This window comes from Filicampus tigris, chromosome 11 (genome assembly GCF_054856515.1).
Source record: "Filicampus tigris isolate MCC_2025a chromosome 11, RoL_Ftig_1.0, whole genome shotgun sequence".
Classification (NCBI taxonomy): Eukaryota; Metazoa; Chordata; class Actinopteri; order Syngnathiformes; family Syngnathidae; genus Filicampus; species Filicampus tigris.
The window spans coordinates 22,824,572-22,839,772 of NC_141227.1; the positions used below are offsets into that span (position 1 = coordinate 22,824,572).

The 15,201-nt window shown below is 44.7% G+C and overlaps 1 protein-coding gene across 1 annotated transcript in view; it reads right to left on the reverse strand.

Annotated features, from left to right (window-relative positions):
• Positions 1-223: 223 nt before the first annotated feature.
• sdccag8 (SHH signaling and ciliogenesis regulator sdccag8) overlaps positions 224-15,201 on the reverse strand; it is a 39,886-nt gene continuing 24,908 nt past the window's right edge. Inside the window, exons 15-17 of the mRNA XM_086045403.1 lie at positions 11,934-12,042; positions 9,076-9,207; positions 224-623 (exon numbers count right to left, since the gene is read on the reverse strand). Coding sequence (XP_085901529.1) covers positions 515-623; positions 9,076-9,207; positions 11,934-12,042 — 350 coding nt within the window. The 3' untranslated portion in view covers positions 224-514. The remainder of the gene's footprint in view (positions 624-9,075; positions 9,208-11,933; positions 12,043-15,201) is intronic.

A 15,201-nucleotide genomic window follows, 5' to 3' on the forward strand; every position in this document is an offset into this window, starting at 1 on the left:
ATAGAAAGGATGCACATTGTTTTCCTTCTCTCACAGTTTCACTACAGTGAAGAACCTCTTTGTCTTCATGGGGAATTAAAATTGCAATTAATATGTTCCCTTTTTGGGTTAAAAAAATCCAAGTTAAGATGGGAAGGGGTAATACAAAAAGAATTTTAAAACCATTTTGTAGTAAGTGAGTATTAAAATTGAAACAAATAGAACATGGAAAAAAAAACAATGGCAATTTTGAAAAACAGCTTTATTAAAAAATATACTGTATATATATTTCTTCTATTCCAGCATGTAAAAAGCTTTATGAATCTGCATAGTTGCGATCCCGTTTTAAACACAAGAGAAACAAATGCACGTTTGAAACTCAATATGTTGTAACTCTTCTAAACCGTCACATCAAACTCAACGAGTAGAAATGGAAAAAAGAATCGAAAACTACAACCGCTGACGCGCTGGCTGAAACGCGCTCAGAAATTCAGTTAGTCTCACACACACACACACTTTGACATACGTGCGTGTGTTAGTCGTGGAGTGGTTGTGTGTGGTTGATCATCACGTGGTTCTGTTTGGCCAGCAGCTCACACACCTGCTGGGCGCTGCTCTGACAGTGGCGGTCCAACTGTTGAAGCCTACAAAACACACACACAATTATTGACTGACACACAAAGTATGCTGGCCATGGCAAAAGAAGCAAATATTGAATTTTATTCATTTATTTTTGTTTGACTTTTTTGTCATTTTTGTTTTGTGTGCCAATTCTTTTTTGAAAATATTTTGCAACTTTTCCTTTTGACTATTTGGGGGGTTCTATTGTTTGCCAACAATTTGAGTGAAAAATACTCTTTAACTGCCACTTGTTTTGATCTTGAAAAACGGTGGATGTCAAATTGCCACAAACACGCAAAAACGCGGGCAAACTGGAAATCAAGTGTGACCTTTCATGCTTTCCATTGTGAGCTGATGTGCTGTGTGTGTGCGTGTTACAGCCACTAGCACACTCATCCATTAATTAGGCCTTAATGTGGCTTAATGCCTCATGCGCGCGCACACACATGCGCACAATGGCTAGATCTGTAAATAAACTTGGATGGATCAGTGTCTGCAATAAACAATGACAATTGTCACTGTGGGGACATTTGACCTGTGAAAGGACCCCACTTCCTGGACACAACGTGTATGTGTGTGTGTGTGCGTGCGTGCGTGCGCATACGTGCGTGTGTGTGTGTGTGTGTGTTTGTGTTTGTGTGTGACAGCAGTCAAAAATCTAAGCAGGTTTAGCTGGGGGGCACTGTGCAGTAATTTCCCCTGACAGTCTTGATAATGACACACTGCACTTCTAACCACAACACACACACACACACACACACACGCGCACACTCTCTCAGTGGCATACGTGAGCGGTAGCCCACAGCTAGTGTCGATACAAAGTGTTTGTTTGTGGCCGTGTTTATTTACAGGTGGGAGTGCGACATGTCCCGCGGGCCGGGGCTGTCCGAGGGGAAACAAATGCTAAAAGGAATGCGGGAAAAAACACACACACACACACACACACATCAAAAGTCACATTTGTGTGGCGGAAAAGTCTCCCTGTGATTTCAAGCAGATCGTCACCACGTCAATATGCTGACATGGCAGAAAAGGTCATAAAGGAATCGAAAGGGGCTCAAGTGGGCTACACACACACACGCGCAGCGATCATTTTGGGCAAGTTTGCGCAGTTCAATCGCTAACGCTAAAAAGAATGTTCAGGGTGTCGTCTCAAGACAAAACCTGCGAGTGTCCACTAGGCTGTCATGCTGCCAACTCGGGGCCAGCAGGCCAGAAGCGGCCCGGCCGGGGGGGGCGGGGGAGTCCAACGGTTACCTGCTCTTGCTCATTTTGACCACCGGAGGGCATAGTGACGAGCACTTCAAAGACCACTTGCTACTTCAATGACATTGCGAAATTGGTGCCTACTCCAAATTTGACGGCTGATATCGGTGCACTTGTGAAGGCTCAAAGACGTTTTAGGAGCAAAAGTAAGCCGACGTCACGCCAAAGGCTGTGCGAGCCTTACAAACAAATGTCAAAATGTTAGCGAGAGTCCTACATGAAGAATTTCACAAGCCACTCAGTAAGCTGCAGTAAAAAAAAAATCAATCGTTCTTCGCAGAGGATAAAGAAGTGTCCATCAACACGTCCGCTGCTGAAAGAGAACTAGTGCTACATGAATGCTGGCTAATGCTTTGCATTAGCTAATGCTATGCGGTTGTTTGAAATACGCAAAGTTGAATTACTTTTGTCATAGGTTCAGTTGGACACTTGTAAGTCAAGGTAAACAAACCGCATTTTATCCAAAGGACGGACATTCTTTGAGGAAATCATGTATCTCTTGATTGTGTGTGCGCGTCGGGTGGGCAAGGGGGTTGGAGAGCAGGCACGCCTGGTTGCAAAGACGCCGCCAGGGGCGCCGTGACTGCAGCTGCCGCGCGCGCGCACACACGCCGAATGCTACATAAGTGTGCCTGCAGGTCATAGCCACCAGTCTGTCACGCCAGTTGTTGCTAAGCTAACATGCCCGACATGTGTGGTGACATTTTGCAAACACGCTGACATTTTCATCTCGCACTCGATTATGGCTTGCGCGCGTGTGCGTCGTGTTCTCTCGGGTCAATAAACGCGTGTCAACTGTATTTCAACTAAACCTGAAATCTTTTAGGACTAAAATATATCGTTTGGGTCCCCGCTAGGGTAAACGCGCTATTCCGATTCATATTGCGTCGATGGGATGAGAATTAAACCGTAAACCCGCCTGGCCGACGCCGCGAAACAGATGAGCAAAACTTCCCGTGTCGGCTGCGCTAACTAGCATAAATACCGTTGATGACACGACGGCTTGAAGTCAAACTTTTGCTCAAACTATCATGTTGTCGTTACATTGTCATATGTAAGTACGAGGATATGCCGGGCGGGGGGGGTGGGGGGGGGCCAAAAGGCTGAAAAATTGTGACCAAAGACTTTTTGCTTCTGACGCAGGTGACGATTCACACTGCGGCAACGGTACAGCGCCAACTACTGTTGAGGAGGACTTGCTGCCATGTCAGATTTGACCTTACAAGAAGGCCGCTATCGGCCTGGCGGCGGGAGCTGCTCCTCGCCCATCCCGAATAAAGACAAAAAAAATGAGATTGTGTGGTAATAATAATCTTCAAATTAATTTCAATTACAGTCGCCACCATCACTTTGTTGAATTGTTTTAAGATCCAAAGTACTAGTAGGTAAACTGGTCAATTTCAGTTGGGGGGCGGATTTGAAGTATTTTGTGCCAAATGTGGGGGGGGGGAAACATGACTGAATAATTCACCTAATTTCTCAATTATTTTTAAGCACCATTTTCAGCTAAGCACTGTCGGATGCTGCCAGCTTCGGAGCCAAAGAATGGAGCAGAAGTGGCGCGTCTTCGTCTTAAAGTGTGCCTTAAAACGTTGCGCAACTGTTGTCGTTCAAGCAGCAGCAGCAGGTTGCCTTTTTACGAGGCGTCCTCGCTGACTTTGCGGCTTGTCGGGCCTCCGGCCACTTGCGCCGCCTCGCTGCTGCCAGCCTGCAAATCTGCGCCGAGGTGGGCGTGGAAACGGCGGCGGCGGCGAGGGAGGAAGGAAGGGCGGGACGAGGGACGCGCGCCATCTCGAGGTGAGGACAGGAGCGGCGAGCATGTGCCGCGTGTGCAGTGCTGAAGCAAAGCGGCAAAGTCGCAGCGTCTGAAACGCTCAAACAAATCAAATGAAATGCACAGCATTGAGAAGGAGAGCAATGTGGGAAGAGGAGGTCTCGTTCACTCGAGTGGATGGACGCCTTCTGAACAACGGCCGAACCGATATGGATTTTTTTTTTTTTTTCCCAGGCCTTTGCTGATTCCAATATTTGTCCGACTCAAATCCTTTCGTATTTAACTTTACTCCAGAGAGAAAAATCACCAGCCAACGAAGCGGCTGCGTTCAATTCTCTCCTGTCATGTTTTCGTTTTGCGGTAAACGGGAGTTCCCAAACAATTTGAAGCAAGCACGCCGCGCCTCTTTTGGGAGCCGGGCCGCAGGAGTGAGAAGAGGTGCTCGGAAACACTTGCAAAAGTCTATTTGAACAAGCCGAAATGCGCTTTGACATGAACAGGAACATTTTCACCTAATAACGCGGGTCTCCAACGCATCCCGTGCAACAAACGAGCTTCATTGTATTGTAAATAATCCTCCCCCTGACAAAAAAAAAAAAAAAAAAAAATCACTTCAAAACAATGAAACAGACTACAGGCGGCTATAAACTAGAGCAAACGCTTCATCTTTCTTATTATCCTTGAACGGACGCGCGCACAAGGTCTCATTAAGACACACACACACACACACGCACGCACACAAAGATGAGTCTCATGTTCTCAACCGCTGCCAACTTCATTTGCAAATGAAAAGTTTCCGTAAGAAGCCGTGTCCTTCTAGCTTCTGGGGCATGGCAGCACATTGTGAGCGTGTGCGTTGCGCATGTGTGCGTGTGTGCGTGCGTGCGTGCGTGCGTGCGCGGCAGGCGCCCAGATGAAGCAGCCCTCGGCCCGCGGGGCTCGTGGCGCGCCGGCGGTAGCAGCGAGCCTGTTCCTTCTTCCCGCGGCCCGTCGCGACCATTTGTTCCATTAAGCAATCTCCTGGAGCCTCTGCTGCGCGCGCGCCCACACACACGCGCCCACACACACTTGAACAACTGCTTGCACAGCTCATGGCGCACATGGGCCGCCATCCCTCCTTCCAGACGCACGCACCATCCTTGTTCGCGGAGGCCATATGGCCCATCCGAGCCTGTGGATCCACACGCACATCTGCGCGTACTCTCCACGTTGCTCCACGCGCGCGCGCGCGCGCACTCGCGCTACATAGGCAGTGTAGTGGATCTTCGCGCATGTGTGTGACCTACGCGTGTGCGTGGTGCTTAATTGGCGAGGCGGCCGGCGAGCAGCTGTGCGCCGACTAAAGGTTTGTTGGGCGCAGCAAAGAGGAATTAGCGGCGAGAAGACGAGTGACAGAAGGAGACCAAGAGGAGGAGGAGGGAGGGAGGGAGGGAAGGAGGGGGAGGAGGGTGGGAGGAAGAAGAAGAGGAGGAGGAGGAGGAGGAGGAGGAGGAGGAGGGCAGCAGGAGGCCGCTGCGGACACAGCATGCGTCGGAAGAAAATGGACGAGAGGGAAAAGACATCAAGGTTGAGCGGTCAAGATTTTGTTTGCTTTTGGCTCGCGTTGAAATTTGTGCTGGATGCAGAAAGGGATCGCGACCGGCGTGGAAGTCAACAGGCAACGTGACTTCATTTGGAAAAGAAGAAGAAAAAGCATTCAAAAGTCGCCACCTCGTTTCGAATCAACCTTTAAGGCTCCTGAAAAATGTTGCTTTGTTGTTGTTTTAAAGAGTCGTGGCTAAAATTGTTAAGTGTTCTTTTGAATTCATTGAAGGCTATCTTGTGACTTTTTTAATAATGACCAAAAAAAAGCATCGCTAGGGACATTCACATTTAAATACTCATTTAGATAGTTATTATATCATTTTGGATTGAGATTTTTGCATTAAAAAAATGACATCTCTTGTAACTTTAAACATAATTTGAAAATGTATTTATTTTGTACATTTTTCATTCAAAAGACTATTTTGTGTAACATTCACCATTTCAGTTTTTGTTTTATAATCATTTGAATGAATTTGTCCTTATTTTCCATTCATTTCCAAATAAAAAATAATATGATCATTTGGAACATTCGCATTTTTAATCAAATTAGAACATCATAAGTCAACTTAAAAAAAAAAAATTAAAAAATTGAAATTGTGTAATAATATCCGGTAACGTTCAACATTTCAAAGGTGACTCGATGAAATATTTTGGAGGGAAAGAAAAAATGTGGCTTCGCCGTCATTCGAGTTTGAAGTAAGACCCTTGATTAGGTACACCTGCAAAACCTAACAGCTCCTGAGATGCATCAAATACAAAAAAAGATTTTTAACGGTGATAATGAACAATGTGTTACAATAATATGCTCCATGTTGCTTTGGAAGCACCCTCGGCCGCTTCCCCCTCCTCCTCCTCCCCAGCACGTAAACAACACAAAAATAGTCAAATAAATAATGAAGTGTGTGTTAAAAAACCCCTGTGACGTTTGGCAGCCGGCTTGGCCCGGTAAAAATACATCAAGCTGATTTTCCAAATGTTTAGCTCTTCGCGGCACAGATTGCGGTGAGGGGAGGAAAGACAAGTTGGGGGGGTTGGGGGGGGGGGGGGCAGTAAGAAGGCGCTGGATGGTGACGAGGCCGCTCGCTCGCTCGCCCGCCCGCTCAACTTGTTCGCGTCCTTACAACTTGAAAGGCCTCAGGGCGGCCCGCGAGGCGTTCAAGGGAATCCGGTAATATAACATTTATGGAGTCCAAGACACGTAACGACGGCGACACATTGTGCGCATTGCCGTCATCGTTACTGCAATCGTACGCCAATCGATACCACCGTCCAATGGCAAACAATTGTTGTGCACTGTGCCGAGTTTTGCGTCTACTTTTCATCAGTGACCGACACCGAGCCGCTAGTTTTGCTGTCACTCAAACTTTCAATCGCAGATGAACAACGTCGCAGAAAAAAAAAAAAAAAAAGACACTTCTCGCTACAAGGCGCCATCTACCAAACTGTACCAATACGGTACGTAGAGCATATGAATTATGTATTACACGTGGGTCAGGCTGCAAGGAACGGTGATTTTAATAATCAATTAATCTGTCGATTATTTTGTTGATTAATCGAAGAATCCAATTGAAAAAACATATTTACATTTCTATCGCTATATTCAAAAGCAGGACATTGTTTGAAATTGGGAGAGCGTGAAAGGCACCAATGTAAATGAAGGATGATCCAATTACGAGTTTGGTCAGCGAGATCGGTCAGAAAATCGGCAAAAGTGTCGATGGTTGTTTTCTCAAGTCAAAGCAGATGTTTGCAAATGGCGGCAAATGTCTTCTTTTGAAAAAACAAACAGAATTGTCTGCTTTCACAGAGGCTGAAAGGATTTGGACAATTTTTGGATCATCGATTAATTGGTTAATCGTTGTTACCTATGTGAGTATATATGCCTATATATGAAAAGTATGTACGTTACTATGTATTGAAAAGTATACAAAAAAATGTATACAAAAAGGCCGTGTAATGGAAGGCTATTGTAAAAAAGAATGTTTTGAAACCCAAAACGTCTTCTGTGAAAAATTAGGTTTGCTCCCCCTCCAAAATTGTTGGAAAAAAATCTTTTAAAAAATGTTGAACAAAAAAAATCTGTGAATAGGTGAATGCCTGAGTGGCAAACTGCAAGTACGCAAACAGTTGCATGAAATGCAAATGTCAACAATTTAATACAAAAAATTGGAGTTGCACAACTTTTGCAAGCTGCGCTAATTCTCACGGGAAGCCACCAAAAGGCAACAAGCAGCAAACGCTACAAGACAGTAAGCACGTCCATGAGAAACTCAAACTCAAGAAGCAAGAAATTCCGCAACATGGAGACAAGCAAAGCAAAAAAAAAAAAAGCCGACAAAAGAAAAAGTGTGGTCAGCCCCCAAAATGTTGACAACTAGCAGGAGGATTCATCCACCGAGCCACGTGTCAAACGCGCGAAATGCCAACGCTGATTAGCATAGTTCAGCCGGGGAAGGCGACGCCAAGTTTGGGCGCCAGCTTCCCGGCCCATCCGCGCTTGGCAGCCGAGCTCCCGCTCAGCCGAGCCTCCCGAGGATGCGCGAGCGCACGCGCACGCCCAAAAACGATACCTTCTTGACGAACGATATCGTTTTGTGCAGGCAGCTGCCACGCGCTCAACTTTTGCTTATGTTGCTCCGCTCGGCCACAGGTTCACCGGTTAGTCAGTGCGAGGTGAAGTGTGCGCGTGTGTGTGTGTGTGTGCGTCTAGGTGAGGTGCTGCTGTAGAGCTCCTACAGAGTGGGACGACTACACCCACACACACTCTGGGCCACATGGGCAGAGGCAGGCGACATGCCAAGCGCCCCTGTGGAGACTCTCGCGCACACACACACGCGCACGCGCACGCACGCACGCACACAAAGACTGAAGTAGTGCAGCCAAAGACAAATATGGAAGCACTTTAAGCACTTAGAGAATTATCTATAAACTTCATCGTTTATGCATCGGACGGTTGGACGTTTTGTTTTTATGTTTTTTTTTGGGGGGGGGGGTTGGTTGGGGGGGACCCACGCTTTGTTGGCTGTTTAAAGAGAAAAAAATTAAAAGAATGAAACATGCAAAGCAACACGTCAAAGTCATTTCAAAATGTCAAGATTGAGGTGTTAAGAGGATGAAAATAATGTCAGCGAGACAATCAACTCGGAATTGTAGCTTTCGTGTCATAATATGGATTTATTGTCGTGCGATGGATTTAGTCTTGTAATAGTGCAGCTTTGTCCGTGTGAAGTCTTGAAAGCGCTTTTGCGTGGAAAAAAAGGAGCAGGATTTCATTTGTTTCGTCATTGGTACACTTGTTTTACTTTGGCTCAGAACATTCGGAATTCTCGTTTAAAAAAAAAAAAAAAAAGATGAATTTAAAACTACGTCTTTTTCTACGAATAAAACGACTGTAGCTTCCTGTAATATTGCAACTTCATTCCTGCAATATTCCACCTTTCGTTGTAAAATTCCAACTTTATTCTGGAAATATTGTATCTATTTGGTTTCAATTGCAACTGTGACTAATACTTGGCTCAGTTGTATTCTCATAAAATCACAACTTGATTCTGAAAATATTTCAACTTTCAAATTTCTCACCTTTTTGCTCTCAAAATGACACCTTTACTTTCATCACATGACAGATGCGACATACGTCCTTCATCTTATAATATTACAACTTTTTTTTTCGTAGGACGATAGCCATACTCCCGCCAAACGTATTATTCATTCATACATACGGTATGTATTTCTACGACATCAGCCCAGTTCAGCAAGCATCAAAGGATGAACTCGGCTTTTTCTTTGGCGTCTAATGTCCATGACTCCAGCCTACGCGCGCGTATTTGTTCTTTCACTGTGTGTGCGCGTACCTGTTCTTCATGGTATGGTGCACGCGTCCGTGCTGAACGCATTGTTTCTCCATGTCGGAGCAGCGTGCTCTCATATTCTTCACTGTGTCCTGAAGGTGTTGATTCACCACAGCCAGCTGCTCCACTTGCCGCCTACACGCACGGCAAGAAAAAAAACAAAACTGAAAAAAAAGGAGAACGTTTCAATGTTGCGAGGCAAAAGTCATAAAGGAAAAAATAAAACAAAACAAGGAGTAAGCTGCATTTTACACAAATCAAGTCATTAAAAAGTCCTTTTAATGTGGCAATAAAGCGGGCGTCTTTTCTAGTCACGGCAACTTTTTTCATGTAATTTGCTGACTTGATTAGCCTTAGTCGTCGTGCCCGTTTTTTGGGGCTTTTTTTTTTTCACTTGTAAAATGACTGCGTTTGCTCTCATAAAACAGCAACTTTGTCTTGTAATTTGCGGGAGTTTTTTTTCACTCCAAGAAGAGTTTCCTCGTTAAATGTTCGGGAGGCTGTTTTGTCGTTTTTTGAGAGCAGCTCAACTCACGTTCGTGAGACCGCAGTATATCTCGTATCCTCGTTTAGCTAACGTTTTGTGCGTCTGTTAACAATCTTGCGTGTCAGTTCAAACAACAGGCCAGCCTGCCGGTTGCATCGGTGATTGGCTGAAAGAGCGTGGCCGGACGTTCTTGTCATTTACGAAAAGCTATTTGGAATTAAAGAGATGTTAACATTAAATAAATAACACACACACTCACATACTGTAGCTTTTTTTTTTTTTTTCCTCAAATTGTAAATACAATTGATTTCGCCATTTTTAACAGTTGAAAAACAAAATACTAGGGCTGTCAAAGTTAAAGCATTAACTACGGAGATTCATTCAAATTATATAACGCATTAAAAAAATGAACTCAGTTAACTCAATTTTAATTAGAGGAGAGTCACTGTCGCTAAGAACGACTTTGACGTCGTTTCACTTCAAAAAGTTGCTCGAGGGCTCATCGGAAAAATCCAAAATCATTTGCACACTTTGCAAAGCCAAATTCAAATAGCATATTGGTCGTAGGTCTTTGGAGTGTCGTTCAACAGTTGTATTTTACAGGAAAAGAATCGTTTTGAAGGATCAAAGAGAGCTATTAGAACAATCTTTAAATCAAAATCAACTTTGAATTTTTTTTCCATATGAATTCCACGATTTTCCTCAGGTAAATACCCTTTCCAAAAAAATGTAATTGAGAAATACGATTAATCGCGATCAATTATGGAAAATCTTGCGATGAATTCGTTAAAACATTTGAATGGGTTGACGGCACAAAAAATACACAAAACGCTCTTACGCTCCGCGTCGACCAGCACAAAAGCTTCCCGCTCACAAGACAGCCGACAAAGCTAAAAACGAGATCAGCTTTCGGGCTCGCACCGACACTACGGCAGCACAGAAGGAATTCGTCTTATTTAGTCTTATTTGGCGGATCCGATCGATGACGTCACTGACGGATGGCGCCATTGCACCCGATCGGCGATTTTGTATTCATGAAAAATATCAACCGATTTCGATACACTCAAGGCGCAAGGTGAAAAGGGTCCCAAATGTGTGAGGTGCACATGAACCTCGAGGGCACCCGTAGCCCATTTTCTGCTTCAACAGCGCATTGTCACTGTAGCTGTCCAGCAGGACTTTAACCGCTACACTTGGCTTGGACAGCCAGGCTCAAACAGCCAGAGGCCCACACACACACACACACACACACGCCCACACACACACACACACTCCAGTATGTGCATGAAATGCCACAGAAGAAAGTGCACTTAAGGAATACGGCGTTGATGAGTTTGGAGCCTTCTCCGGTGCGTTTGTGTGTCTGCACGTGTGTGTGTGCGGATGTGTGCGGTGGCTGGTGAAGCCAGCGCGGGCGGTCTGTCAGGGCCAGATTGGAGGCCGTCATGTGACTAATGCGCAGCGCAGCTCCAACAGCTGACAGAACGCTGGGCCCAGGGTCAGCGCCGTACACGCATGTGGACGGAACGTCCGCACGCAACAAACAACAACAGGCACGGTCATCGGCGCGGCAGATGGAGAGGCAGGCGGGCCTGCTGTGACTACACTAGCATCAGGTTGAACGAGGAAAAAAAAACAGGTCAGGCAGGAAGGGAACACGGAGCGTGTCGGCGCTAGCATCCAGCAGCTAGCTAGTGGTCACCCTCAAACTTATATTGTTGTTTCGGATGACAAGTTGCCCTCCTTGCTCGCCGCTATTGAGGGTCCTGGACCGTTTGCAGTATTTGTTTGTTTTTTTTGCACTTTATAGCATTCCTTGGAAACTATTTCAGGAGATATTTTCAATGGTATATATCTGGCCGATGGATATTTGCGCTTTATTTGAGTTCTAAGACTCTTTATTTGCTTTCTTGTGTTTTCTTGAAATACGTGTGAAAATGGAGAAAAGAGAAAAATGTCTTCATGCCATATAATTTTAAATTTAATACATCGCTGTCGGGACATAAGATTACCTATATTGAGAAGCATAACATTGCACAGCCAAAGGTAGCATGTGGCATTTACTCTGTCAAACGTAGCTTTTAGTACGTAGCATGTAGCATTTACTGGGTCAAAAGTACCATTTTAGTTCGCAATGTGGCATTTTTAAGTAGGTTGTAGCATTTAAAGCAAATATAGTCCTGAATTTATGGAAGCAAATACAGTATTGTAGCATGTAGCATTTGGTAACACGCAGCATTTTTAAGTAAGGTCTTTTTCAAACTACGTGAATGCTGTTTCCGCATTACGGACACCGCATTGACCTGAAGATGACAATTTTTGTCCAAAATTGGACATAAGTGTTGGTCACTCGTCACGTCGTTGTGTTATTGACCTTCTGTTTCCCGTCAGCTCCTCCAGCGTGGCTCCCAGCGTGCGGCACTCCTCCTTCAGCTTCTTGATGAGGGAATTCTGGGAAGACAGCAGGCCGTCCAGCTCGCCAGCTGCACACAAACACACGCAGGAAACACTTTTGCGCCCTCCAATAAAGAATACGAGTAGTACCAATATACCAATACCAATAATAGAATCGGTGCCAGCTGGCGGCCGCTCAGAGGTGAAACGCACACAAAAGTTGTCGCAAAAAGTACATCTGTTTTTACATTCGACGTGAAAATGTGACGAGGTGGCCGGGTTGTCTCCCGTGCGCCCTTTGCCGCCTTCTCCTCTTTCTGAGCACTCCAACGGCGGGCTTTCATCCCGCCTTTGAAAGCAGCCGCCACGCGCTCACCAACATATGTTTGCTCTTCTTGGACAACAAACGACTAATAACAATGGCGGCGTTTTTGGATGGCGGCGATGGCGCTCCACCTGCTCGCACATTCGCGCACCATCAGGCACAAGCTACAATCAAAAAAAAAAAAAAAAAAAAGGACAAGGGCGTGTCTTTGAAAAGTTGGGCTATTCGTTTCCTTTGCCTACAGTACAAATGGAGAGCGCAAAAAAAAAATACTTGTTTCAAGTAAATAAGCTGCGCTGGAAAAAAAGTGAAATGCCAAAAGTCATTGTAATGCTACAATTTTTAAAACAAGTTTCATTGTAAGGGGAATAATGTCAAACAAATAACGACGTTGTTCACTGTGACTTTCTTGATTGTTTTTTTTTATAAAAATTGCTGTTCTTGCAAGTTCATTCTCGTAAAATTATTTTTGGGGAAAAAACTCAGAATTAGTTTCGTTTCTCTAAAATTCTTACTTTAGTCTTGCTAAAGTTCCTTTTCCCTTGTAATTTGTCTTTTTTTCCCACTCATGGGAATTTCAAACTTCATTCTCACAATAGTTATACTTTTTTGAAAGTAAATGTATTTTTCCTTTATTTCCCTTAAAAATTTCAGCCTTTTTCCTGCGTAAAAAATATTTCATTCCTGCATTATTTTGACATTCATCTTGCAATATGTCTGCATTTTTGCCCTTGACTTTATCCCCTTTATCAGTGCTGAATATGAATCATTCTTCTATTCGACTTCCGTCATAAAAAGATTGAACATGCCAAACATGGCAAGTCTGTAATGATGCTTGCCTAACTTTGACGAGCTTCATCTGGTGGGGGCACACACACACACACACACACACACACACACACACGTGCGCGCGCACACCCCCACACACACACAGTAAAGTTTTGGCCAGAGTGCGAAAAAGTTGCGATGAAGAATGCTAATTAGGCGAGCAGGCTTTGAATGCGTCTGGCCGCGCGTAGGCCAAAAAGAACCCTGGGACACAGAAAGCCCGGCAGAACTGGCACTGGAAACAAACAACAGCCAAAGCCACGGGTGGGGGGGGGGGGGGGGGGGGGGCGTGGGTGGAGGGAGCGAACAAGGGAGGGGGAGAAATATCTGATGTCATCTCGAGGCAGCTCTGTGTGCATGTACTTAAAAAAACTGGGAAAAAAGGTGGCGGATGGATGGAAGGAGAGCAGAAAAAAAAAAAAAAAAAAAAAAGCTCATTACGGCGCTCGTCTGCGGGAGCGGCGAGAGGAAGTGATGCGAGCGACTAAAGGACGTCCACCAAGTCCCCTCCCTCGGCGTTTCCTGCTGTGCTCTGATGTCAGCTCTCTTTAGACAACATGTGTGCCACCGCCACGTGCCAGGAAACAAAGCCTTTGTTTACGGCTCCTCTTGCCGCCAAACCTCACTCGCTCCATTGGATTCCCTTTTTTTTTTTTTTTTGGTTGCAAGTGGCAGCGGGCCTCCTAGTTGTGAAGGAACGCGCAGGTAGAGAAAAGGTGGAGGAGGAGGGAGGGGAGGGGGGAGCGGGGCGGGCCAGATGGTGGCACAGATGTGCGAGCAGCGGTAGCTCGCATGTGCACTTGATTGTCGTCAAAAGCACTTGGTGGACTTGGAAAATGTGTTGTTTTAAAAATAAATGTAAACTCACAATTTTGGGGTGTAAATGGACCTTTTTCGGCTTTTTTCCCTCATCAAATTGCAATGCTATTCTTGTAACATTTAGATTTTTTTTTTTGCCTTATAAAATGACGTGTTTTTGTGAAATAAACTTTTCCCCTTCCTAAAATGACAGCAACTTTTCCTGTGAAAACGTGTTTTCATTCGTGAAATATTTGTGCTCGTTTCCTCAGTTATTTGAATTTAGTCTTGCTAAAAAAAAATGTTCAAACTATTTTTTAAAATTATTTTTTCCCTTTTTTTTCCCCCTCATACAATTACAGCATGTTTCTCCACATACTCTACAAAATTGGGATTTTTTTTTACCCCTCTGAAAATGTTTTTTTACCCCCTCTTAAAATTACAATTCATTCCCAGAACACTGCTTTTTTTCCCCTATGATAAAACTACAACTAATTCCGAGTAAACCTTTTTTTTTAAGTAAAATTACAATTTACGAATTTATTTTCATCCCATCATAAAGTATTTTTTTCCCCGTTCTCCTCATATTTGCACTAGCTCAAGTAAAGTTGCACATTTCTTCTTCATAAGATGAATACTTTCCAATTGTGAAATTACAATTACGATAGACTTTCGAGAATGAAAACATTCTTAAATGTTCTTCTCTCATAAAATCACAACTTTACGCTCGTAATTCTTTCCTCCAAAAACTTGCACAAATCTGTACACCCGTATTACAAATACAATATGGGGATATTTTTTCAAATGGTAGTGAGGCCCCGAGTTCCTCACCCGATGCTCCCCCCTTGCAATCCTCGCTCCCACCCGCTGTCCTCCATCTTTGTTGCTACCAGCACAGGTAAGGAAAAGGACGAGTAGGATCCAGATGGTCCGACAGTTGTACGAGCAGCAGCCGCTGGGACGCAGCGGGCACTCTGACCTGTCCCGCTCACCTTCCGCGCCGCCACTTCCTCTTCTTGAGGCAAGCAGGCGCCTTGCTGCTGCGACTATCCATTTTCTATCGCACTTCCCCTTCCTCGCCACACGGGGGACTACAGCCTACATATCGACTAAGAAGCTCGGGGGAACAAGTCCACATTCGATTGGAACTTGGATTTCTGGACTGTGAGGCGGGCGCGCTTTCCACTTTGACACCACGCTTCCATATACGTTACCACAATATGTCGTAAACAGGAGTACCCTGCATATTTATTCATGTTTTTTTTTTAACCTATCCTCCGTTATCCACTGAAAAACT